At 37.1% G+C, this 26,429-nt stretch overlaps 1 protein-coding gene across 5 annotated transcripts in view; it reads left to right on the forward strand.

Annotated features, from left to right (window-relative positions):
* The first annotated feature begins 264 nt into the window (after positions 1–264).
* celsr1a (cadherin EGF LAG seven-pass G-type receptor 1a) overlaps positions 265–26,429 on the forward strand; it is a 107,330-nt gene continuing 81,165 nt past the window's right edge. For 3 of the 5 annotated variants that reach the window (XM_051891179.1, XM_051891182.1, XM_051891183.1), the window contains exon 1: positions 265–3,961. In XM_051891179.1, the coding sequence (XP_051747139.1) occupies positions 412–3,961 (3,550 nt within the window). In that variant the 5' untranslated portion in view covers positions 265–411. The remainder of the gene's footprint in view (positions 3,962–26,429) is intronic. The other 2 variants (XM_051891181.1, XM_051891184.1) reach the window with 1 other exon arrangement.

Raw genomic sequence — 26,429 nt, forward strand, 5'->3', positions numbered from 1 at the left:
GCATTCGTGTGGAGAACTCTACATCCGCACGAAACTGTTTAATCGCGCAACTTCATTTATTATAATGGGAGAGTTCTTGTTTGACGCGCCGCGTCGTTCACTTTAGGTAAAAGTCTCCAAAAGAACCAAGGAATATGCAGCGGTGAATAACAATAGTTGAATTTCCATGAGAGTTCTTTAGTCCTGAGAGGAGGTGCAGGTTTATGTTAATGACTGTGTGTGTGTGTGCGGGGGGGAGAGACGCGCAAGCACGGAGCCATTTTGTCCTCATTTAAAACTTAACGTGGATACTGTCACTTGGCTCCATGGATACCACCTTGATAAACTGTGTTTTCTGCTGTTAAAAAGCTACAATGAAGGATAAAAGAAGGTCGACGTGCCGGCAGAAGGAGAGCTGACGTGTTTTTCTGCATGTTTTGTGGAGTTTACACCATGGATTTAGTAATGTGTTGGTTATTATGGGTTCACCTTCTCCTCTGCACTCCTCTCATGGGATGTTTTGACTTGCACCTCTCGGAGACTTTACATTCTGGAGCTGTTCTGGCCAATTTGTCACTCGGACCAGGTTGGATTTATAAAATAGACAGGACTTTAACTTCCAAGTACATTGGGAACTTTATTCAAGTGGATTGGAGAGATGGAGTAGTGCGTTTAAATGGAGAGGTGGACTGTGCGCGCGCCCCACAGAGCGCGCTGCCTCTTTATTTTAAAATGAAATCATTAACAACTGAAGGACTAGTTAACGCACATTTTAATGTATTTGTACACGGACGCAATTGCGTGTTCAAATATAAAAGGAAGAGAGTAAGTAAGCCTGACATTAACGTGGATTGCAGTTATAACTTAGGACTAACTTCATGCTTTTCTCCAGGTGATTTACTCCTTAGTTTTAAGGACTTTTTACCTGTCTTCACAAGACACTCTGATGTTTTTGCTTCTTCTTGCACCTCAGACCATCTGAATGTGTTTGTGCGTAACGGGACTTTACTTGTGAAGGACGCGTACTGTTTGGAGACGGACCTGACACGCTTTAAAGACACTATTCGCTGTTCGTTTCATGATTCAAACGGTGAGCCCTTCTCTATGTGCCTTAAATTACGATTCGCCTCAGTCCAAACTTCATTATTACATTCTATGCAGGACGTATCAAATCAACGGAAACCGAGAGTAAAGCGAGCAGTGAATTCAGCGCCTCAGTTTCAGTTACCGAACTACCAGGTTTCAGTGCCCGAGAACGAGCCTGCGGGTACGCGCGTCATCACACTCAAAGCGACTGACAGCGACCCTGGAGAGGCGGGAAAGATCGAGTATGGCATGGAAGCATTATTCGACAGCCGTTCTAACGACTTCTTTCGGATAGACCCTCAAACCGGTAGCATTGAGACCGTCCAGCCCTTAGATAGAGAAGTTAAAGACACGCACGTTTTTAAAGTCACTGCTACTGATAATGGCACGCCGCGACGCTTAGCCACGTCATACCTGACCGTTACAGTTAGTGACACCAACGACCACGGACCCGTTTTTGAGCAGAATGAATATAGGGTTAGGATAAGAGAAAATGTGGAAGTTGGTTTTGAGGTGATTACAGTAAGGGCGACAGATGGAGATGCACCATCCAATGCAAACATGATATATAAGATTGTGAATGGTGAAGGTGTTAATTCTGGGTTTGAAATTGATTCTCGGAATGGACTGGTCAAGATTCGTGTGCGTCCAGACAGGGAAACCATGGCCCAGTATCAACTGATAGTAGAGGCAAATGACCAAGGAAAAGACCCTGGACCTCGCAGTGCTACTGCGACAGTATACATCACAGTTGAAGATGAAAATGACAATTACCCTCAGTTTAGTGAGAAAAGATATGTAGTCCAGGTGCCGGAAAATGTGGCAGTTAACACTAAAGTGGCCCAGGTAGAAGCCACTGACCGAGACGAGGGCAATAACGCTAAGGTTCATTACAGTATAATCAGCGGCAACGTAAAAGGTCAGTTCTTCATTCACACCCCTACCGGAGCCATTGATGTCATAAACCCTCTGGACTACGAAATGATCCGAGAGTATAATTTACGCATCAAGGCACAGGATGGAGGCAGGCCTCCTCTTATTAATGGCACAGGGATTGTTGTCGTCCAAGTTGTGGATGTGAACGACAATGCTCCCATGTTTGTAAGCACTCCTTTCCAAGCCTCCGTTTTAGAGAACGTTCCCATTGGATATTCTGTGATTCACATTCAGGCCATCGATTCTGACTCTGGCGAAAATGCCCGTTTGGATTACCGCCTCACAGACACCACTCCAGGTTTCCCCTTCACCATCAATAACAGCACTGGATGGATAACAGTCAGTGTTGAGCTGGACAGGGAAACCACTGAGTATTACACCTTTGGAGTGGAAGCCAGAGACAATGGAGTTCCGGTAATGTCGTCGTCAGCTAGCGTTAGCATCACCGTCCTAGATGTGAACGACAACATCCCTACGTTCACCGAAAAATCATACTCTCTGAAAATCAATGAAGATGCTGTAGTAGGGACCAGTGTGTTAACTGTCACAGCTCTGGACCGTGATGTAAACAGTGTGGTCACCTATCAGATCTCCAGTGGTAACACGCGGAACCGGTTTGCTATAACTAGTCAAAGCGGAGGTGGACTCATCACCCTGGCATTGCCGTTAGATTACAAACAGGAACGGCAGTACGTTCTGACTGTCACTGCCTCTGACGGTACACGCTTTGACACCGCACAGGTGTTCATCAACGTTACTGACGCTAACACTCACAGACCCGTGTTCCAGAGCGCCAGCTACCATCAGACCTTCAGCGAGGACCGACCCATTGGATCAACTGTTGTGGTAATCAGTGCAACGGATGAGGATACGGGTGAGAATGCACGTATTACCTACATCATGGAGGACAACGTACCACAGTTTAAGATTGATCCAGACACAGGTGCCATCACCACACAGATGGAGATCGACTATGAAGATCAAGCCTCCTACACACTGGCCATCATCGCACGTGACAATGGAATCCCCCAGAAGTCTGATACCACCTATGTGGAAATCATTGTTCTGGACGCTAATGATAATACTCCACAGTTTGGGAGGGACAAATACCAGGGTACTGTGTTTGAAGATGCACCTCTAATGACCAGTGTGCTCCAGATATCTGCTTCAGACAGGGACTCAGGGTCTAATGGACGTGTGAGCTACACCTTTCAAGGAGGCGACGATGGGGAAGGAGACTTCATAATTGAGCCGTACTCTGGAATTATCAGAAGCCACCGGAAGCTGGACAGAGAGAACGTTCCAGTCTATAACCTGAAGGCCTATGCAGTAGATAGAGGTGTTCCTCCTCTCAAAGCAGCAGTGGAGATCCAGATTTCTGTGTTGGACATCAATGACAATGCTCCTGTTTTTGAGAAGGACGAACTGTACATCGACGTCAAAGAAAACAGTCCTGTTGATTCAGTAGTTGCCCGGATCACCGCCATGGACCCTGATGAAGGAACCAACGCTCAGATATTGTACCAAATTGTGGAAGGAAATATCCCTGAGGTCTTTGACTTGGATATATTCACCGGAGACTTAAAAGCGCTTGTGGATTTGGACTACGAGACCAAAAAGGAGTATGTCATAGTTGTACAGGCCACATCCGCACCTCTGGTCAGCAGAGCAACGGTCCACATTCGTCTGGTTGATGTCAATGACAACGATCCCGTCCTGAAGAATTTTGAGATTATCTTCAATAACTACGTCACCAACAAATCCAACAGCTTTCCATCTGGGATTATAGGAAAGGTACCAGCCCATGATCCAGATGTGTCAGATAAACTCAAGTATAGTTTCATTGAAGGAAATGAGCTGAATTTGCTGATTCTAAACCCGGATACTGGAGAGCTAAAACTCAGCAAAGATCTGGATAACAACAGACCTCTGGAGGCCGCCATGAAAGTTTCTGTCACAGGTCAGTTAACTTCCCTTTGTATCTTTTGAATGAACTGTCTTTGCCTGTAATGTCCCTCAAATTTGAGATTTTGCAGTGTAGAAAGGTAAGCAGGGTTAAAAAAATGGGTAACACCTTACAATAAGGTCTCATTTGTTAACATTAATTAATGTATGAACTAACAATGAGCAATACATTTGTTACAGCATTTATTAATCTTTTTTAATGTTAATTAATAAAAATACAGTCATTCATTATTTGTTCATGTTAGTTCACAGTGCATTAACTAATGTTAACAAACAGCTACAACATTTGATTTCCATAATGTATTAGTAAAAACATTAAATAAGATTTATAAATGCTGTTGAAGTAGCTTAGTTTATGTTAAAGTAGTTAACTAATGAAACCTTATTGTAAAGTGTTACCACAAAAATCAAGGTTAAAAAAAGGACTAATTTGATACAAACTAATGTTTATTATGTCAATTGATGTCAATGATGGAGCTGCTGCTCCGATGAGCTGCATGTTTTTAGTATGCGTTTGCTGCAGGCTGAATCACAATCCTGTTCTTCTGCTTATGAGGTGTTTGTTAGATATGTTGAAGAAGGCAAGAACCGTTTGTGTGAGAATGAGTTCTCGGTTCGCTCAGTTCACTGTTATATCGAGATCCCTGCTAGTGTTCTGTTTTGAAATGTTTGAGATGAGCAACACATTATTATTGTTGAAGTAGGTGCCTCTTAAAGGGTTAGTTCACCCAAAAATGAAAATTCTGTCATTAATTACTCACCTTCATGTCGTTCCACACCCATAAGGCCTTCATTCATCTTCGAAACACAAATTAAGATATTTTTGTTGAAATCCGATGGCTCAGTGAGGCCTCCATTGCCAGCAAGATAATGAACACTTTCAGATGCTACTAAAGCTACTAAAGACATATTTAAAGCAGTTCATGTGAGTACAGTGGTTCAACCTTAATGTTATAAAGCGACGAGAATACTTTTTGTGCGCTAAAAAAAAAAAACGACTTTATTCAACAATATCTAGTGATGGGTGATTTCAAAACACTGCTTCATGAAGCTTCGAAGCTTTACGAATCTTTTGTTTCGAATCAGTGGTTCGCAGTGTGTATCAAACTGCCAAAGTCACGTAAACCATTGAAATTTCGAAACACTTATGACATAATGAAGCCTTGTTTACTGAAATCACGTGACTTTGGCAGTTAGATACATGCTCCAATCCACTGATTCGAAACAAAAGATTCGTAAAGCTTTTAAGCTTCATGTTTTGAAATCGCCCATCACTAGATATTGTTGAATAAAGTTGTTATTTTGTTTTTGTGGCACACAAAAAGTATTCTCGTCGCTTCATAACATTAAGGTTGAGCCACTGTAGTCACATGAACTGTTTTAAATATGTCTTTAGTAGCTTTCTGGGCATCTGAAAGTGTTAATCATCTTGCTGTCAATGGAGGCCTCACTGAGCCATCGGATTTAATCAAAAAATTTAAAATTGAACTGATTTAAACAACACTTTAAACAAACTGCATGGCATGTTAGTGTCTTGTTGCAGTGCTTTATTATGACCATATCTGTGGCAGTGTTAGATTATACCATGCTCACATGTACAGCCAGCCTCTTCAAATGGCATCAGCTTCTCATATCTCACACTCTTCCTTCTCTGTTTCTGTCCTCCTTTTCTCTCTCTCTCTCTTCCTCCCACTCATGGGCCTTCCTGTTAATTTGCAACTTGCAATTCAAATACATCTCACAGAGTACAGCTCTCTTGTCTGTACTCTGTGGCTTTACGGCCGTGTCTTTGTTGGTCTGATTGCCGGTCCTCATCTGAATGTGCATGCTCATGGTCATTGTTGGGGTCGTAATGAGCCGCATTCATGCCATGCTCTCTCATTCATGACAAAGACACATCGGTTTCCATCGCCATAGCAGTTCCCGCCCTCTTTTACCCCCTCAAATCCCACACAGATCTCTTTCTCTCTTGTCTAATAAACTAATGCATTTTATTCCTTGGACATACCCACATGTCAGATGTTAGGTAACCATTAACACTGCTTATTTGACCTCTTCACCTCCAGCCCAGGGGAAAGGAAACGGCCCTTAAGGGAAAACATGTGACAGAGCTCTTAGCTAGATTTTAACGTCTACTCTGGTCTATGAGTGAATTTCGTGAGGAGTCTCAAATTCAGCCATCCTCAGAAATGTAGCAAATGTTGTTTGATGTTATATGCAATGTTTGAGTATTAGAAGAGCTAAAAGAAGACAGCTTAGACAGAAATAATTTAGTTAAATTATGGATTTTCCATCTAGTATTTGCTATGTTCAGTTTTTGTGTTGTTTCCAGTCCAAATATCTAAAAATTCTTAAATCAAGAAGCATTTTCTAGACAAGTAAAAATTATTGTCTTGTTTTCAGAAAAAAAATAAGTTCCTTAAAACAAGCAAAAATAATCTTGTTTTCGGTTTGAAAAATGATTATTTTGCTTACCCCATTGGCAGATTATTTTGCTTGTTTTAAGGAAAAACTCACTTAATTTTGACTTATTTGTTTCTGAAAACAAGACAATAATTTTTACTTTAATTTTTTTTTAAATAATCTTTAAAATAATTCTTGATTTAAATTTTTTTTTTTTAGATATTTGGACTTGAAATAATACAAAAACTCTAAGTAAGAAAAGCATTTTTTTTTGCAGTGATCAGTTTAGAAATTGCTTAAATGCATTACTGTTTCCTATTGGTCAAATTTAAAGGGATAGTTCACATAAAAATGAAAATTCTGTCATCATTTACTCACCCTCATGTCGTTCTAAACCCATAAGACTTTGGTCAATCTTCTAAACACACATGAAGATATTTTTAATGAAACCTGATAGACTTCTGTCCCTCCATTGAAAGTCTGGGTAACCAAAATTTAGAAGATCCAAAAAAGTCATACATTTATCATAAAATGAACCCATATGAGTTGAGTGGTTTAATAGTCTTGTGAAGAGATATGATTGCTTATGTGATGAAGCATATTTATTTTAGAAGGGACAGAAATCTCTCAGGTTTCATAAAAAATATCTTAATATGTATTTTGAAGATTTACCAAAGTCTTGGGTAAGGGTTTCATTTTTGGGTGAACTTAAGATTAATGTTTAAGGTTAGGTCTTTAAGGTTAGGGTTTTATTTACACCACTAAGCTTAAGTAGTAAACATTGATTTTATTTTTTAACTAATCAGACTTATCATTTTATCCTGGCAAGCAATAAAACAGGCATACATACATAACCCAAGGAACCCAAGGCACATCTAGGGACCAAAATATAGAGACTTGGGGACGGGCTCATTTGACTTGAAGCAGAAAGCAACCTCCCAGAACACCCTAGTAACCGCATAGCAACATGGTAAAAACCAGTCAAAACAAATGCATAGCAGTGCCCTAGCAACCCCCCACTGAGCCCTAGAATCATGGTGGTGGGTTTCGCATGGGCAAACACCACTCACACGATCTTCACAAAATGTAAAAATATAGTTTTACCACATTTTTATATTTTTTTGTTACCTGATTTCTTGAGGTTTTAAGCGACACTCCTAGTCCTCCATGTTTTAAATGTACAATACTCCACACTTAATGCAACGTGATAAAGCACTTGTTACATATTTGACACTGTGAAAAGTTAAAATGTTCAATTTGTATATTTTTCTACGTGATCTGACCCTCAAAAAATTACTTTTGTTGGTCTAACCTAATGTAGTCATCAGTCCAAAATATAAAAATAAAGCCAGTTACTTTAAGTGTTCCCACACAACTCATATTTTTACTTTACCTCACAAATGGAGCACTATGAAGACAGACACTGTTATCATTCACTCCTGAACAGGTGTTTTCCTTATCGACTAAGTTTTAATTATTTATTCAAGCACTTGGGGACACACAAGAAGTCCTAGATATGTCCCTGATAAAAGCAAGTTAACATTCTAGTCAAAACAAGGGCCATTCTAGCCTAAAACTACAGCAGTTTGCACAGCAAACACAACGGAGTGAGGGCTGTGTGTTTGAACAGTAACCTAATCTCTCTTATCTGTGTCTGTTAACATTCAACAAGGCTTTTCCCGATTTGAGGGGTGTCCTCTGCAAAATTATGCCACTTTTTTTAGCCCTGCACCTTTGTGCTTTGTTTCACTGGATCAATATGGGTGATAAGCCATCTGTCGCAGCCTCAAGATAGATGGAGCCAGCCGTCATTTGTACTGGTGAAACTGAATTTCCCAACTTTTTTGATGTCTTTATCTTTCGATTATGATCCATGTCACATCTAACGAGTGGAGGGGAGGTAATTTATCACTTCTAGCCAGTTTCTTCCTCTTTTCTCCCTGCAGTCAGTGAGCTGAGCCTGCCGATACACGCAGACCCTTTCAGTGGGGTGAGCTTCTGCCTGTGGGCCACTGCGTCTGCGCCTCATGTAGTTGACTGTAGCCCACTCAGTGCTGCAGGACTCACATATTCTACATTGCATTGCCAAACTCTCTGAACTTGTATTTCAGTTGGGACTTGAAGATGTAGCTTCATATCCTACAAAATTATTTCTTGTAATTGGATGGTTGAGGTTTGTAGATTAAATGTTTAGGCCCACGTGGATTTTGCACACTTTTTACATTTTCTGCAACGACTGCACTGAAAAAACAATGGTGTAGGATTTTTCCAAAGAAATGGCGAGGAACACATTGAATTAAAGGTGCAATGTGTACAATTTGGGAGGATCTATTGACAGAAATGCAATATACATAACTATGTTTTCAGTGGTGTATAAAGACCTTACATAATGAACCGTTATGTTTTTATTACCTTAGAATAAGCCATTTCTATCTACATACACCGTGGGTCCCCCCTCCATGTCAAGTCGCCATTATGCGCGGCATGTTTCTACAGCAGCCCTAAACGGACAAACAATCTACAGAGCATGTTTCGTCACTATGTCTATTCTAAATTGTTCCTGTTTTCATCGACGCTACGTTGAGTATGCACAAAGAACAATAGTAGTAGTCAGAGAAACCTTCAAGGGTGTGTTCACACTTCTCATGTTTGGTTCGATTAAAACGAACCCTGGTGCGATTGCTCTGTTAGTGCGGTTCATTTGAACACGTATGAACGCTGCCATCCGAACCCTGGTGCGCACCAAACAAGCGGACCGAGACTGCTGAAAAGATGGGCCTCAGTCTGCTTCCAAACGAACTCTGGTGCGGTTCGAATGATATATGAACACAACACGGACCAAAGACATGTAAACAAACCAAAAACAGGAAGATGAGACCCTAAAAAGGACAGAATCCTTACGCGTATCATTTTTTTCTCGTCATAGTCGCAAATTTGCCCATCACAGGCATCAGACACGCATCGCCAAGCAGCAGATCGTTTTTGTGTGTGACGGAGGGATTCCCGCCGCTGTTTTGACTCCTTTACTCATTTTATAAGCTCTTCACGAGTTCCCAGCTGGCCAAAATACCATCATATGCATTGTTTTGAATGTTCGGTAAGTTCCGTTTTAAAATAGGCAATACGTCATAAAATCCAACCAATCAGGTTGTAAACGTATCCCTATGCCTTTAGGTTTGGTATCTTTTGGTTCGGTGATAAAATTGCCAATCTGAATGCTAATCAGACCAAGACTAAATGTTTTTTTTTGGTCCGGACCAAACGAACCGAACTACAAGTGTGAAGGCTCCCTTAGAGAAACCTTAATGCTTGACTGGCTAACGTACTCTCTGCTGTCTCAGACGACAACATCTTTAACTTGTGTTGGCCAGACGGCCACCGTAGCTTCTCAAATCACGCGAAAGGGAGGGGTGAGCTGCCGTTGGCTGCAGTTCGCAACCTCACCGCTAGATGCTGCTAAAATGTACGCACTGCACCTTTAAACATGAAATTCTGAAGTAGAAAGGCTGAAATATTATTTTCTTGTAAAACATTCTCCAATAAACTGTTTTAGGGTACGTTTACATGACAACGATATACTAAAAATGGAAAAGGTTTTCCTTTGCGTTTTTCATGTGCAGATGAAAATGTTATCAAAACACTTTCTATTCACATGGATCTGCGAAAACGACTAAAATCGCTGTATTATTCATGACAGGCCAGTAGTTGGCGATGTCACTTTGTAAAGAAACACTACACACCTGTAGACTGAACACGTAATACGCATGCGCATGACGTCACTGTTTAAACAAATCCACATTTTTGTTGTTTACACAGAGACGATAATGGTATCGGTTTCGAAAACTTGCGCTTTGAAACCTGTTTTCAAATGTTTGCATTTTCAGGCCCCCAAAACTTCAAAACATGATTTTTTTTACAATGTGTGGAAGAAAATCTGTGAAATTCTGCAAAACCGATATAAACAGTAAAATAGATTGAGTTGAGCTACAAGACAGAGGCATTTTTTTAAATTAAAAATTATAAACTTAAAAATAAAAACAATAATATTTTAATAATATAAATAAATAATAAAAATGATAAAGTATAAATAAATATTTATTTATTTATTTATTGCTGTCAGCATCTTTTAAATGAGTATGTATATATGTGTAGTTTAAATTTAAATGAACAAACATTATTAAAAATGTTACTAATAGCTACTGCGGATTTTTTCTTGGCTGTGCAGTCGGGGCTAATTGTAACAAGTTATGAATACAATGCAATCTTTTAAAATGTGTAATTAACATAATTTAATCAAAATAGTAGTTGAAGACTGTTCTTTTATTTATTAACTGATCAATATATTTTAGTAAAACAGATTTAACTTATTTCATATAGTTGTAAAGTAGGTAACTTTTTTAATTTGCTAAATTCACTGTGATGATCAAGTCTCTCACAATGAAAACGCGTGAGGCAGTGCATGTGTGTGGAACTCTGTGCAAGATGGAAGTCGGCAGGGCTTTCTACGGAATTCTGCAGCTGTCGATTCCCTTCAGGCCTACCTGTGAGTAAATGGGGTAATGAGCTGAGTAATTTGTTTGCAATGACTGTTATGAATGATGTGCGCGATATGTAGGTTAAATGTAAAACTCAATTCATAGAGCTGATATGCTATTTAAAATGGCTGAAAAAAAGTCAACGCGAGTTAACGTGAACTGGCTTAAGTTGTAAAAGCTGTTTCTGTGTGGTTCATGCGTGTGTTGTATGTGTTGTGTGAGCAGACGGGGTCAGAGTAGGGCTGGCCAGCTGTGTCCTCAGATCTGCTCTCTGACATGCACACAGCAGCTGTAAGAGAGACAGACAGAGACTTTAATCACTGTAGAAGTGCCCTGAGCACTGCACTGCCTGTCCCCTGTCATCTACATGTCATCAACAGAGGAGATCTCCACTCCAGGTGTCACTGTCCTTCTGCCTCATCTACACATGACCCTCTGACCTCTGAGGTCACAGACATGCTGTGGGTGTCACTCTGTCAAACATACTTTGTTTTAAAGGACAAATCCCACTTAGCATTCATAAATGAGGCTGTTATGAAATAATGTTTAGATATTTAAGTTTTTTTTATTTTTTTTTTTTATGAAGAAGGCATGAGTGAAGCTTTCACACGCAAAACTCACCACCACAATATGCTAAACTGTTTGTGTTGCTATGCAGTTGTATTAGTTTTTATCGTGTAGCAACCAGTTTTCTAGTTTTAGTGTATTTGGTTTTTATTTTAGTTTTACTGTTTTAGGGCTGCCAATGTTGTGCTAACTGGTATAATTAAAAAAACATTTAAAGCGTTAGATTTATCATGTTTATTGCAGACAGTAGTGGTGTCAAGTTTTATAATATACCAGGTATAAAGAAGTAATTAATTAATTTGAGGCCATTTTTGTTGTATTTTAATTAGTTTTGAAGTCGTGGAAATGTATTTTAGTTTCAGTTTTTCTAGTAATGTTAGTAATATATGCGTCTGACCCGTGCTGGCAAAATGAGTCGGAATGCGCAAAGGCTAATTTCGAGCTACAGGCGAAACGAGTCTGTTGGTCGAATTTGAGGTTTTCACAAAAATGAGTTCATTAAGTCCTCGTCTAGAGATCCAGATGCTTCAAATAACAATTAAAGATATAAAAATATCTTTATTTGTATGTTTTCTGAGAGGAGTACCTTTCCTTTGTCCATAAAAATGGCATTTTTCTCTGCTCGCTTCTCGACGACTCGCGCTTCCTCTCAGCAGCTTCCTCATTAGTCTAAGTTTGGTATTAAAGTGCAGCATTCCAACTTTGTGAACGTTCAAAGTGAATTTTTGATGGCATGAGTCTGAACCAATGAAATGTGATTTTCAAACTCATGCTGATGTAAACAAATCGATCTTACTCTGGTTGACTCATAGACCCGAAGTGCGCGCACAAAGACGCAATCCCGATACATACACTTATACACAGAATTACAGAACTTCAAAATATTGACGTAAAATATTGAAAAAAGGTTGAATACGTATATTTTCCTTTAGATATTTGGTTTTGACGAGGTGTGTGCCAAATTAGGTGTCATTAACTGGGATTTTAAGGTTTAGTTGATAGGTGATTTTGTTTTGGAACCTTCAGAAAACTTTAACACGATTTTTCTCAAAATTGACTTTGCTGACTCTATCGATTCAAACAGGTGTCGGATTCCAACAAATCATTTTGAAGGTTTTTTAATAGAGACTGTGAAAATAACAATAACTAATTTTTGAAAAAAAAAAAAAAAATTCAATTAACGATAATGTTTTCATTTAGTTAATGATATTAATATCATTCGTTCTCCACCCAGTGTCTTTGATGTTTCAACCCGATCTCATGAGAAAACTTTGACCATTTTACTAACCCTCAGTAAGGTGTAAGCAGATCGTATGAAAACGTATGAATGAGATTGTACGAATTTGCCACCAAATCGCCAAAATGTAAAAGAGTTAATAGCCATGAGACTGTGTTGGATGTTCTTTTCTCCAAATCCGAACACCCTGTTTCATTGCTGAAGTTAGGTAGACATAACAAAAAGACTCAAGGTCTGTGTAGTTTAAACAAAGTGAGTTTTATTGAAACTTTTCACTTTACTTGCAATGCTACATCCATCCCTAGTGTCTGTTAAAACTGTTATTAGATTACTGAAGCAAACTGTGTCAGCACTGTTCTCTTACCCATCTTTTTTTTGGTGCAGTTCCTCTTGAACATTGCCCTTTATTAACAGGCAGGCAAATGGCCTCTATGTATCTGATGCTAGCAATTTTGGTTAACCGCAGGTTTCTTTAGAATTTGTTAATGTTTCTCAAAGTCTTCAATCTTGTTTTCAAAAGAGATGAAGATCAGAAATCCTCCTCCTCACATTCCTGCGCTCTGATAGCAGAATACAGCCCGAGACCGGGAAACCTGAACATTAATTAAGCTAAAATAACAGTGCGAGCTGTCTGCATCTCTGTTAAATGAGCAGGAAAGGAATTTGATTCATGTTTAATCTTGCAAACTCATTTGAAGGTGGAGAGAGAAGACAGAGACAGTGATGAGGTCTCGAACCAGCGCCAAGAGGGGCAAACAATAACCGCTCCAGGTTTGGGTCATTCGAGGGTAGTTTACATGAAAATATGGCTCAGTATTGTGTTTTAAGAAGAGCCTTTGTAAGCTAATTATATGGTTTTGTTTACACTGTAATGTTTTCAGGCCTCGTTTGCCCTTGACTGCTGGGAATTTTTGTGATAATGAATATCGGTCGTCTTTTAATTTTTGTTGTAAAGGAATAATCTGTGTTCTGCTACTGAAAACAATTTCAACTCGCTCCAATTGTCAAAAGAAACAAAAGTCTGTTTACAGTAACTTACAATGGGAGTTTACTATGGAAGTGTAAGTCATTCCAAGGAGCTTAAATCAGAAATATGCTGCCCATGTTTTTGCTGTGAAGAGCTTAAATTGTTTCTTTCTGTAGCAGTGGAGCTACTGTTCTGAGTTGAAACTTTTCTGGATATGTACTACCAACGCATTTCTTTTGGGTGGAGTTTGCTCAATGTAAACAGCACTTTGTGGGTGGTTATGTCCCGTTTGGTATCCTTACACATATTGTGCAGACGAATCCTACCTGGCTTTTACTGGTTTCACATGAACATGACAGTAGAGAAAGATTAAATAGTCAAGACAAGATTAATAAGTTTCACATTTATTTGTATAGAGCTTTTCACAATACATTTAGTTTCGAAGCAGCTTTACAGAAAATGCATTTCGATGTTACAATTAAGAGTAATCTGTTATCAGAATGACTTTAATATTCTAGTCTCAGGTTAAAACTTATAATGTTTACATCTTGCTATACTTGCTGCTAGGGCTTAACAAGTCAGTCAGGTCAGTCGCTTTTTCCCCCCATTATACGGTTCGGTATGGCTTGGTACGGCTCACTTTTTGGCACTTTTCCATTGCATGGGACGGCTCGGTACGAAAACAATGGTATATGATCCAAAACATTACAGAATGCTATTTAGTTTAATTTTATTTTAATATTTAGTGGTAGCACTTTATTTTACAGTCATTTTCCCCATACACATACTATGTACTCATTATAATAACTGCAATAACTGAGTAATAACAAGGTACTAACCCTGAACCTACCCCTAAACCTTAACCAATGTAGTTACCTTATACGCAACCCATTTAGTACCCACATTATATTGAGTGCCTTTAACTATGTGCTAACATTTAAATTAAAATTTTGATACAATGGATATTTTGTTGCACTTATGTTTTATATATATATATATATATAAATATATATAAAATACATCTACAATTACACTGTTGACCCTAACTTTTCCTGTATCCCACCTCAATAGCAGCAAAAGTGTTCATGACAATACAACATGAACACAGTAAGTACATTGTAATAAACATTTTTTTATGTAAGTATATATTAGTTAAAGACACCAAATATAAAGTGGGACTAAGACATTTTTTCCAGTGTGATGAGAGATTAGACTTCCGTTGTAAGTACATTAGTAATTTTAATAACAATTTTTAACAAATTGATGAGAAATTACTGTCCGTATGTCGTATATAATGTTTAAAGAGTTTAACTTGATTTGAACCCCAAACATTCCTTTTAATTGAGTAGAATTTCCTGTAAAACTCAGAGAGCTACGCCTCGCATCTAGCTTGACCGGTGCAGTGGAGGCAACTTAGAACATAAATTACAGGCCTTTTTCAAGAAACGCCTTCTGGGTACTTGTCTGAAAATGGCATCTCCCCTAGGCAATACTACTGAGATCTTAACCACAATTAACTCCACCTGTGGTCTCCAGAAAGTCACAGATGTTTGATGATATTCTACATTGAATGCCTTCTGTGAAGATGATTCAGAAAATGATTAGTCTTCACACAATATTAAAAGAAATCCGAAGCACTCTTGACAGGAAATCCTACAAAGCATAGAATCACTGAATGGCGGCGTTCAATAAAGAATGATTTATAAACTTTCCGCCTCTTTGTAGGCATTCTAAGCCTCTTTAAGAGCCCTGCGAACTCTCGCCCAGGATTAAATGGCTGTTTGTTCAGACAGATCGCTGGTTGGGAAGTCCGGACAGGTTGGGTAGTCATCAAGGTGCGTTTTTTAACCGACTAGGCCTGACCTGTGAGCTCGGGTGAAGTGGGGGTCCCATTCTCAGGGGTTAGATTTAGTCCGATGGATCAGACGCAATCCAGATCTGTGATTCCCCGGCTGGAAGTCGGAAGGGGAACCTGTTAGCGTGTAACACGACACACTTTCCGCTCTATCCCGACCCTATTCTGCCGCACATAAAAGATGCCTTTGTCCTTAACACTAAGGAGCTAGAAAAGCATCTATTTCAGCCAACGGCCAAAAAGTGTGACATTACATGTGTCCAACGGTGACCGACTCTACGTTTGTAGAAATATACTCCAAAGGCCATCCATGCACAGCATTTAGGGATTATGAGGGAAATTAAAGTTCTTTTTACTTTCAAAGACTTTCCTGTTTTCACTCAGCATGCATGAACTAGCACATGCTTTTCTACAATGGCTGGCCTGTAATTCAATCGCATTGTTAATACCAATGTATGACAATGCCGCTATATAATGGAAGCATGTATTTGATAGCAAACTTTGCTGTTCTACTCAGCAGTTTGAGCGACGTGTTCTTGCTGTTGGGATGTTTTGTTGTTCAAGACTTCAAGAAATGTGATACTTGGGCGGCCAGCCAATACTTTTTAAGCTGTGCATTGTGGGTAATATTACATTGCTCTGATAAACATACGTTGTCAGAAAATCACCAGACGTAGCCCGCATTCATGAAATTTTAGCTACACAAATTCGTTCTGCTCATGTTTCATGAATAAGAACCAATTAGGGTTTGAAATTAAAACCACTCTAGGTATATTTTCAAAAAATAATCATTTTAATATTTTTTTAAAAATGATAATTTTGTTTAAAATATGGATTTTGATTTGGATATGGAAATATGAATCTTTGTTATCAAGAAATTATATTTTTATAGAACAGTAACTAATGGGATTATTACAAATAGAAAATTATCATAAGTAATTATATTTCGTAAATAATAATACAATTTTAATTCTTTAAAATAACAGTTAATTTTAACTTGCTTACAGTGTTGAAATATGGTAAAAATTGGTAAAAATTGGCTTGTAGGCTAAAAAATTAATTTTGGACACAGGAACGAATATGTTGTACTGTCTGAGGATTTTTGTCAACTGAAAATGTATACCAACAAATGGGTCAATGACGTGACGGATCATTTTTTTGACCAAAGGCCTTAATAATAATAAAAAAGTTAACATCCAAAGTATGTAAGGTAGTACAACTAATCTCTTTTATTAAATCCAAAAGGTTTTAATTATATATTGCTACATATAATTTACAATATATTTTGCCACATGTATTTTAAAGATTTTGAAGTGTCAAAAGGTCATTCGGTTTTTATCCTGGCATGATTTTATAACATCATATATCAACATAGTGCAAAATGGTATTAAAATGATGTGTGGAAGTCATTGCTTTGTTATGAGAAAGAATGTCCATAAAAATGAATTTCATTGATGAGTAACCAATATAAAGGGACCATTTTAGAGTCATGTGGTCAATATCATGTGACAGGATGTGACATCATTCCTACACCTGCAAAGGACCACATGGTCATGAAGCAAAGTAACTAACTCTCTTTTAACTATTTGAAAAATTCATGTTTTCACTTGCTCATACGCATGTCCCGAAACATCAGGTCATTCGGTACAACCGCTATAAAACATGGAAAATGTAATATTTTAAAAACTTTTACTAAATATAAAATGTTTGATTGTCCTTTTGCTAGCTAGCTAGCTAGATATCAGCCTGTTAGCATTGTTTGAAAATATCGTCATTCGGTATAACCAAAAGTGTCATTCGGTAAAACTGAAATTTTGGTTCATCCGAATGACTTTTTTGGTGACAAATTTTGTCCATCTTGTAAAAAATGACAAAAGCAGTGTTAATTGATTATAAAAACCTCATAATCTCATTGTTAACATTTAATAAAACTTCAAAATTAATTATATCTCCATTATGTTTTTTTACACTTTTAAAAACCTTATTCGTCAATAACCAATATACAACTGTACAAAACATTGAACTGACAGTACGTCTACCTATTTTTCACAGCCTTGTTTTTGTCCATGTCAAATTAAATGTTGTCTACCACAAGAAGATATGTTGAAGAATATTTGTAATCAGACATTTGACGGTAGCCATTGACTTCAATAATATATATATATATTTTTTTTTTCTACTATGGAAGTCAATGGTTACCCTGTCTGGTTACCAACATTCTTCAAAATATCTTCTTTTCTGTTCAACAGAACAATGAAATTCATACAGGTTTGGAACACCTTCAGGGTGGGTAAATGATTACAAAATTTTCATTTTTGTGTAAACAGTTCTTTTAAGGCAATATCTGAGCAAGATGACATGGAAATACTTGAAATGACATTTTAGCCACTAATGAGTAAAAGTTGTAGGTTAACCAAAGTCATGAGAGGCCTGCAGGGTGATTTGCATTTTAGTCTTCATTTTGAGATGCACTTTGTACTTTTTTGAACCTTCAGGCTAAGCTTAGCAAACCTATATGTATTGAATGTGTCTTGTTGTTTAGAGTAGGTGTCAAGCCACCGTTTTAGAAACACTGTCACAGGGGGGATGGTTTCACCTCCCCCTGATTATACAACCAATATAACCATTTCGTTCACGGCCTTTCGCACCTCACAACGACGCTTGAAAACAAAGCTCTTCTCTACTTGAATGTTCACTACTAAACATGAAGTCGCCCTCTCAAATTACATTTACATTAAAGCAGGTTCTGTTTCATGATGGAGGCAGATATTCTCACACAATGCTATTCTCTGTTCCGTTCGTAATCCGTGTTATTTGGAAAAATGATCTGTGCTCCACTTTAACCTTGGCCAGGCCCGGTATTTTATTTATCTCTCTTCCCTAATGATAAGCTGGTTTAGTAAGCAGGGGTCACTGCAGGAGAAATAAAAGATGCTATTTTTCTTCATTTTAATTATATTAAAAAGTATTAAGCCATGTAAATTTATCACAAATAAATAAAAATAATTAAACAAACATAATTTATCTGTTTATAAATTTACTTATCCCATTTTTAGTTATAGTCATTTATAAAAAATAAAATAAAAAAAAAGTTGACTGTAATAAGCATTTCCGAATCTTATGCATTTCTTTTTGCAAATAATTTAACTTATAATGTGACATATTTGTTGAAATAAACAGGTGGGCTCATGTATGTTTATTGTAGCCAGACGGATGTGTTATAATAGGAAGTCCTGCATACTAAAGATCTTTGATCTTGTTTCCTAGTGTTTTAGTGTTTATATATGTGATTTATGCTCTTGGTCTACTCAGGGGTTTTGGGGTAAAACAGATCATGGGTAATAACCTCTGTTTTGCTCAATGACATTTACTTAAAAAGGTCAGGGAGGTCACATCTGGCCTGACCAGTTCAGTTTAATGACTATAGTGCCAGTGTAGAGTCTTATCAATACTGACACTCAAGCGCTTAAGAGAGGTCATCTGTGTTTTCAGAACACACGCGCGCACACACACACACACACACACACACACACACACACACACACACACACACACATACATACACATAGACTATTTACTTGTGTGCAGAAATCATCTTTGATGAAAACAAAAACTCATTCACACGTAGAATGTTTTCCTTATGATGGCAGCTTTGACCCTAAAAGTAATGTCTTTATCAGTTTAATTATGTCTGGGTGATTCTCACAAAAACCATTCAATAATGATAATAATAATAATAATAATAATAATAATAATAATGATACATTTTATTTTCATGGCACATTTCATACATAAAATGCATCTCAATTTGGTTCACTGGTCAGAATATAAAACGGAAAAATGATGCTAAAAACTAAAATGACAATAAAATAATTTATTTAAAATGAAAATGAATAAATTAAAAACAAGATAAAATGGCAAAACAAATAAAATGAATAGAAATATTATAGTTATGTTAATCATAAACGTAGTTAAAAAGATTTTGTGTTAAGAATTTATCCAGGTCATATTATACCTAATATATATATATATATATATATATATAAAAGAAATTTTGCTTTTATCACAATTAAATAAATTTAACCCTTAATTCTCATTACTGTAATGTGAAAAATATCATACTCATGCAGAAAAAAATAAAATAAAATAAAATTCAGAAAGCTTTTATTATATTATTTGAATTGTGATGTGTTTACATAATGGTAGTATTTGTTGTACTGAATACAATTTAGGCAAAATGAGTTATGAGAATGTGTTTTATTTTTCACCTTAAAGTAATGATAATTTGGGGCGTGATCATTTTTAAAGGTATTTGTGACCCTGGACCACAAAACCAGTCATAAGTAGCACAGGTATATTTGTAGTAATAGCCAAAAAATACATTGTATGGGTCAAAATTATGGATTTTTCTTTTATGCCAAAAATAATTAGGATATTAAGTAAAGCTCATGTTCTATGAAGATTTTTTGTAAATTTCCTACTGTCAAAAATCTTGATTTTTGTGAGTGGATATACGTTGCTAAGGACTTTATTTGGACAACTTTAAAGGCAATTTTCTCAATATTTTGATTTGTTTGCACTCTCAGATTTTCATATTTTTTAATAGTTCTATCACGGCCAAATATAATTCTAACAAACCATACATCAATGGAAAGCTTACTTATTCAGCTCACTGTAAAAAAATAATTGTTGATTTAACTTAAAAGGGAAGTTACCTGGTTGCCCTAAAATTTTGAGTTCATTGAAATTAAAAATTTGAGTTAATACAATGAAGGTGAATGGTTTAATCAACAGAAACTCAAAATATTATGTTATCTGAACAACATTAATTATTAAAAAGTTGATTTGGCAAAAGAGAAAATGTTGTGATAAATCATGAAAATAAATTTTTTACAGTGCTTTCAGATGATGTATAAATCTCAATTTAAAAAAATGACCCTTATGACTCCTTCTTGATTGCGCTGTTTTACCATTGCCGACCTTTATTTACAATTCTGTGTTCACGTTACGGAAGTGTCCTGTGGGCTTCTCTTCAATGCAAATAATCTTATAAAAAGGAGAGGGGGAGGTACAGGGTGTTCCATGTCAAAAGGCTTCTCTTGAATGAATGTGGGTCGTTGGAGCTGGTGTGAAGGTCCGACCCATTGTCCACACTTTTCCTAGGTGTTGCGGACTCGTCAGGGTGTCTCAGTTCACAAAGCTGTTAATGGACTGACAAGACAATGCATGCAACCTGGAAGGGTTTCTATGGTTTTGGTAAATTTAAATTGGCCATGAACTTAGGGGGTGTCAGAAGTTTTGTTGACTGTCTGCAGGTTCTCCTTTAGTATGTTAAAAGGAATCACCTTTGTGTTAATCATTTGTTGTTGAACGTTAGGTTTATTGTGTACTATGCAGTTTGGGCTCTAGACTGACAGATGTCTTTTATGCCTGTTAAAGTCAACAGGAAATTATATATACTTTATTTTTATCCAAAAAAAGTTTGTCTTAATCTTTCATCAAAATGTAATACATTTCTCCACCTTAAACAACTTTTCTTTTCTGCTGATGTAATCAGGGCTGTGTGGGCGGGAAAACATAATATCAACCAATAATATTGTAGCCAACATACATGATCCACTCAAATCCCAGTGAGTTAAATGAAGCCCCGCCCTATATTATTACCTACATTATTTTGTTTCACTATAGGACATACATCACACTAAGCAAGTTAAAGGATTAGTTCACTTTAAAATTAAAATTACCCCAAGCTTTACTCACCCTCAAGCCATCCTAGGTGTATATGACTTTCTTCTTTCTGATGAACACAATCAGAGTTATATTAATAAATATCCTGATGCATCCAAGCTTTATAACGGCAGTGAACGGGACCAACGAGTATGAAGCTCAAGAAAGTCCATCCAAAGCAAAGCGTACTCCACACGGCTTCGGGGGGTTAATAAAGGCTTTCTGAAGCGAAGCGATGCGTTATGGTAAGAAAATTATCCATATTTAAGAAGTTATAAAGTAAAATATTTAGCTTCCGCCAGACCACCTTCCATATTCAACTTAGGAAGAAAGTGTAACTGACGTCACGTAAGTTAAGCTTTTTCGTAAGTTGAATATGGAAGGTGTAGGACGTAGCTTAAGTGCTTTGAACTACGAGAGTTTTACACTTTCTTCGCATGTTGAATACAGAAAGCGGTCTGACAGAAGCTAGATATATTACTTTAAAACTTGTTAAATATAGATATTTTTTTACACAAACACATCGCTTCACTTTATTAACCCCCCGAAGCCATGTGGAATATGTTTTGCTTTGGATGGATGTACTTTCTTGAGCTTTATAATCGTTGGTCCTGTTCACTGCCATTATAAAGCTTGGATGCGTCAGGATATTTATTAATATAACTCCGATTGTGTTCATCAAAAAGAAGAAAGTCATATACACCTAGGATGGCTTGAGGGTGAGTAAAGCTTGGGGTAATTTTCATTTGAAAGTGAACTAATCCTTTAAATGCATTGCAAATCAATTTCACACCTCTAAATGAGATGATAATACAAATTGCTTTACTAATTGCATTTATTTTCACCAACAACCAATCAAATTAAACCTTTGCTTCTTCTGTACACTGTCACAGTTGCTATTTAAAATGCCATGGCTGTGTCCTTTCTTTGTCCTGCCCTTCATCACAAGCAGATGCCTCTGCATGTGTCCCATGTCTGGTCAGTCGAGGCAGTTTAACAGACCCTCAGTCATCTTTGTGATGTTAGGAATGAGTTTTCTATACAGCGACAAATGCAACAGATGCATTGGCATTCTAAACATGTTTCCTACATGAGCGCTTTCTATCTCTGGAGACTTTTAGTTGTTTCATTTATCTGTCAACGACTGTATGTCTCAGATGTCTCCAAAATTTCCAAATAATTTTTTTAAATAATTGAGTGCATTGTTGGGACACAAGAATAGTATAAATAATTTGGTTTTGGAAGAATTTTGATGCAAAATGTTCATGTTTTAGTTATCTTGGCACATCTGAACACAGTTTAAGACATTCAAGACAGTCAGTTTGAGACATATTGACATGTATTCTGAGACTCTGTAGGACACAAAGGTGAGATTACTGAGCTCTTTTTCTCAAGAGAAACATCTGAGAAACAGGAGACTTCTTTTGCTCTCTATTTAATCTAATTGATGTGTAGGAGAAAGAATTGAGTTATTTAAGAGATTTCATTTGTGATTTTGGACACTGTGGATTTTATTAACTCATTGTTTTAAACCCATAGTGTCACACCACGGAGGAAACTCTGTTTGTACAGAGGGTGTGCTGTTTATATTGGGCTTATTTACCCACATTGCACAAGTGGACTTTGGTCTTACTCCTTTTTATATATTAATATTCATGTTATGTTCTTGTTTATCAGATGTCTTGGAGTTGTCTGTGGTTTAATCAGATCTTGTTGGGTGTGAATGAGGATGTGTAGACGGGTAATTGGCACTATAGCAAGTTTTTATATCAGTTCTTTTAATCCTAACTGATAGAGTGTGTAGCTTTTCATTTCTTAAACAACCATGTAGGAAGACGCATCAAGGCCATATTCCAGGATGACAATGTCAAGATTCACCAGGGTTAAAACTAAAGAATGGTTCAGAGAGCATGAAGAATCATTTTCACACATGAATTGGCACCTCTGAGTCCAGACCTTAAATTCATTGGAAGTCTTTGGGATGTGCTGGAGTAGACTTTACAGAATGCTCACCTCTTGCATTGACAATACAAGATATTGACCAAAAAATTATGCACCTCTTGATGGAAATAACATCACAACATTAATTTCCATCAAGAGGTGCATCAATTTTCCTACATGGTTGTTTAAGTTTTGAAAAGCTACACGCTCCATCAATTAGGGTTAGAAGAACTGTTACCAAACATATAACATGCTAGAAACATAATAATCACTGCAATAATGATCCATCCATAGACTCTTAAGCATTTGCCTATTTAAATCCAAACAGTGACCTTTTTGTTTTGGCCAGGCAGTATATACTGTAACTGTTCAACATTATTTTTTCACAAATTTATTTTAAATGATCCTGCGATAAATTCATTTTTAAAGTACATATTTCTTTTCTCTCAATTAATATGAGGTCATATAATTTAATAATTTCTAATAAATGTAAAATGTACAATATAAAAATACAGAAAAATTAAATGAAAATAAATAAAAGAAACAATATAGCTTATCACACTACAGGATACCGAACAACTACCGAGATATTTCATCAAGGCACAAAGTTTTATTGTTGTGCACCCTGACTGCAAGAATAAATGCATTTCATTATTATTATTACCATGATAAAAGTACCACACATCGCATGCCAATCCCCCCTCCCCCCTCCCCCCTCCCCTCTTCTCTCTGTCTGTCTTTGTTGTTCTTCCCTGAACTAAATGTAGCATGTGTCAGCATCCTGTTATCCTCCTTACAAACCCACCCACACTCACACACATACACACACACTGACTCTCAGGACAGTTCCATGGTGACTGCTGTGCTCTCTTAGTCATTTGGCTCAGTTGCTCTCTATTGGCTCTGAATCACACTAAAGTGAAATGTTGCCATGCAGTTCTCAAAAAAAAAAAAAAAAGCTTTTCATTGTGAGAAAATCTTACTTTGACTCATCGGGATTTATGTGGACCTGTGTTCTTTCAATTTAGCTTGGGAACGTTTTGTTCATTTAAGTTGATTCATTCGGAAGGTTTGTTTTGATAAAGAATTCAACTAATATGGATTTTTAAATGAGACCTGTGAAGCCAAATAAATAATTTGTATTGTTATATGTTACAATTTCCTAAATTTACATTTAAAACTAATTTTTACACAAAATTACACAAAATTCACAAAACAAAACAAACAAAAAAAAAGTTTACTGTTCATTGGCTGACTGTTAGTAGATCTGAACTGTATAACTGACAATAGCACTGTCATTTTTGGGCTGCATGCTAATAATTTTATAATGACTAATTATTGACCTGCCTTATATATCCATATTACAGATATTACAGATATCCATGCACAACCATATAATTATTTAGTTAAATCTGTCTGTTTATCAGTTAAGTTGTGTAAATGTGGGTGTTTTTAGTTCTATTGGTTATATTAAGTGTAAATGTATCTATTCCAGTTTTATCAACTAAACAAGTCTAACGTTTAGTGAACTCTGTCATCCAAAGGTGTCTTTCAAAAAAAAGTTGAAGTACAACAAATAAATTTTCATGCGGAAATCCGGTCATTCCTGTTGTATGGGATAAAAATAGAAAGAAATCAGATGAGGGTGAGTTGTGAATGAGGGTATGGAGAGATATTAGATCCCTAAGGAGGAGAGGACAGCAGGGCAGGAGTTAAACCGCTCATTCAGTCGAGGTTAGCACCGGTGAACTGTGACCATGCAGTCACTAAGATGCTAAACTCACATGGCCCAAACCTGTAACACACACACTCTGAGCAGTCCTGTGTTTCAAAACCTGAATAAAAAGCTTTTTTTTGTGTATGGAATGTCCAAATTTAGCTTTTGTAAGCATCATAGGTACAATTTGAACAACTGAACGGCTAATATTGCTGTCTGGGTTGGCAGTTCACTCGATTCTGAAACACAGGAATGCTGAGAGAAATATTGAATGCCCAAAAAATGCTGTTCAAAATGTTTCAGTAAACACACACACACACACACACACACACACAAACAAGGGTACAGCTGCACAACTTTCTATTTTGTCACAAAGAAGAAAGAAAGTCAAACACCAGTTTAGATTTTTTTAATCGTCATGTTCGTGTTTATCAGACAACACCAAATACAAGAGCACAGCGAAAGAGAGCGGGGTCCGGATTCTTCCTCTGCTAATCACTGTCACTTAGCAAAGTAGTCTGCTTGTGAGTGCCACAAGTCCTAGTTTTATATAACAGCAGCGTCTCCAGACATATTACTAGAAGCATGACTCTTGTTTAGCCAGTTTTATTCACACTGCAGTGTAAAAGATATTAGAACCCCTACCCGCAAAAAAAACCTGATGCATCGACGGCATGTAAATGTTCGTGACGGTCTGAACAGACCTGTTTCATTCAAATTAAAATGTTTATCCCACCAAATTTTTGTGCCAAACATTCGTTTTGGTGTGAACAGAACCAAGACGAAATGTGTCAGAGGGAAATTAACCCAACACAAATATGTGTTGCAATCTCAGAATTACCACAAGGGGTGGTGTAGCGCATTAACATAAAATTAACATCTTTCTCCTATTGTCAGGTTTTCTTACACGTCAGCAATGTTTGAAGAGAATCTTGCTGACAAAGTTAGCTAAAGCTGTTTATAGCTACTTACCTGATTTAGCTAGATACCTGATTGATAATAACATAATAATAGCACAGATATTTGAAGTTAACTCTATCGCAGCATTGAACATTGAAGTTTGTTACCACTACAGTAACTCCCAATCGCACATAAGTGTGTACTTTGGTATTGCGCTTAAAGTGCGTTGATGTATAGTGTACGTATAGTGCGTTTCGACCTTGTAGATTACAGATAGTTAAGTTTCGTCTTCAAAGTCACCCACCCATGTACCTCCTCATGACTCTTAGTGCCAAGTGTATCGGTTGCAATGTCATAAGATCTCTCTCTCTCTCTTTCTGTCTTTCTCTCTCTCATTCTCGCTCTTGCCACAGCGGTGTTTGGTTACGGACATTGTTAAGCCTGGTTACTGATAAACAGGGTGCTTAGTTACCAGCCCCCGGATGGTTGGCTCTTTTCAAAAGGAGAAAAAAAGCGTTGCCGGGGGAAAGCAGGAACTTGTGTACATTTGAAAAAGCAGGAGAATTAGGAGGCAATGTGGAGACATTTCCATAGCTGTTACGAGCACACAAGGC

This window comes from Ctenopharyngodon idella, chromosome 4 (assembly GCF_019924925.1).
Source record: "Ctenopharyngodon idella isolate HZGC_01 chromosome 4, HZGC01, whole genome shotgun sequence".
NCBI classification, from domain to species: Eukaryota; Metazoa; Chordata; class Actinopteri; order Cypriniformes; family Xenocyprididae; genus Ctenopharyngodon; species Ctenopharyngodon idella.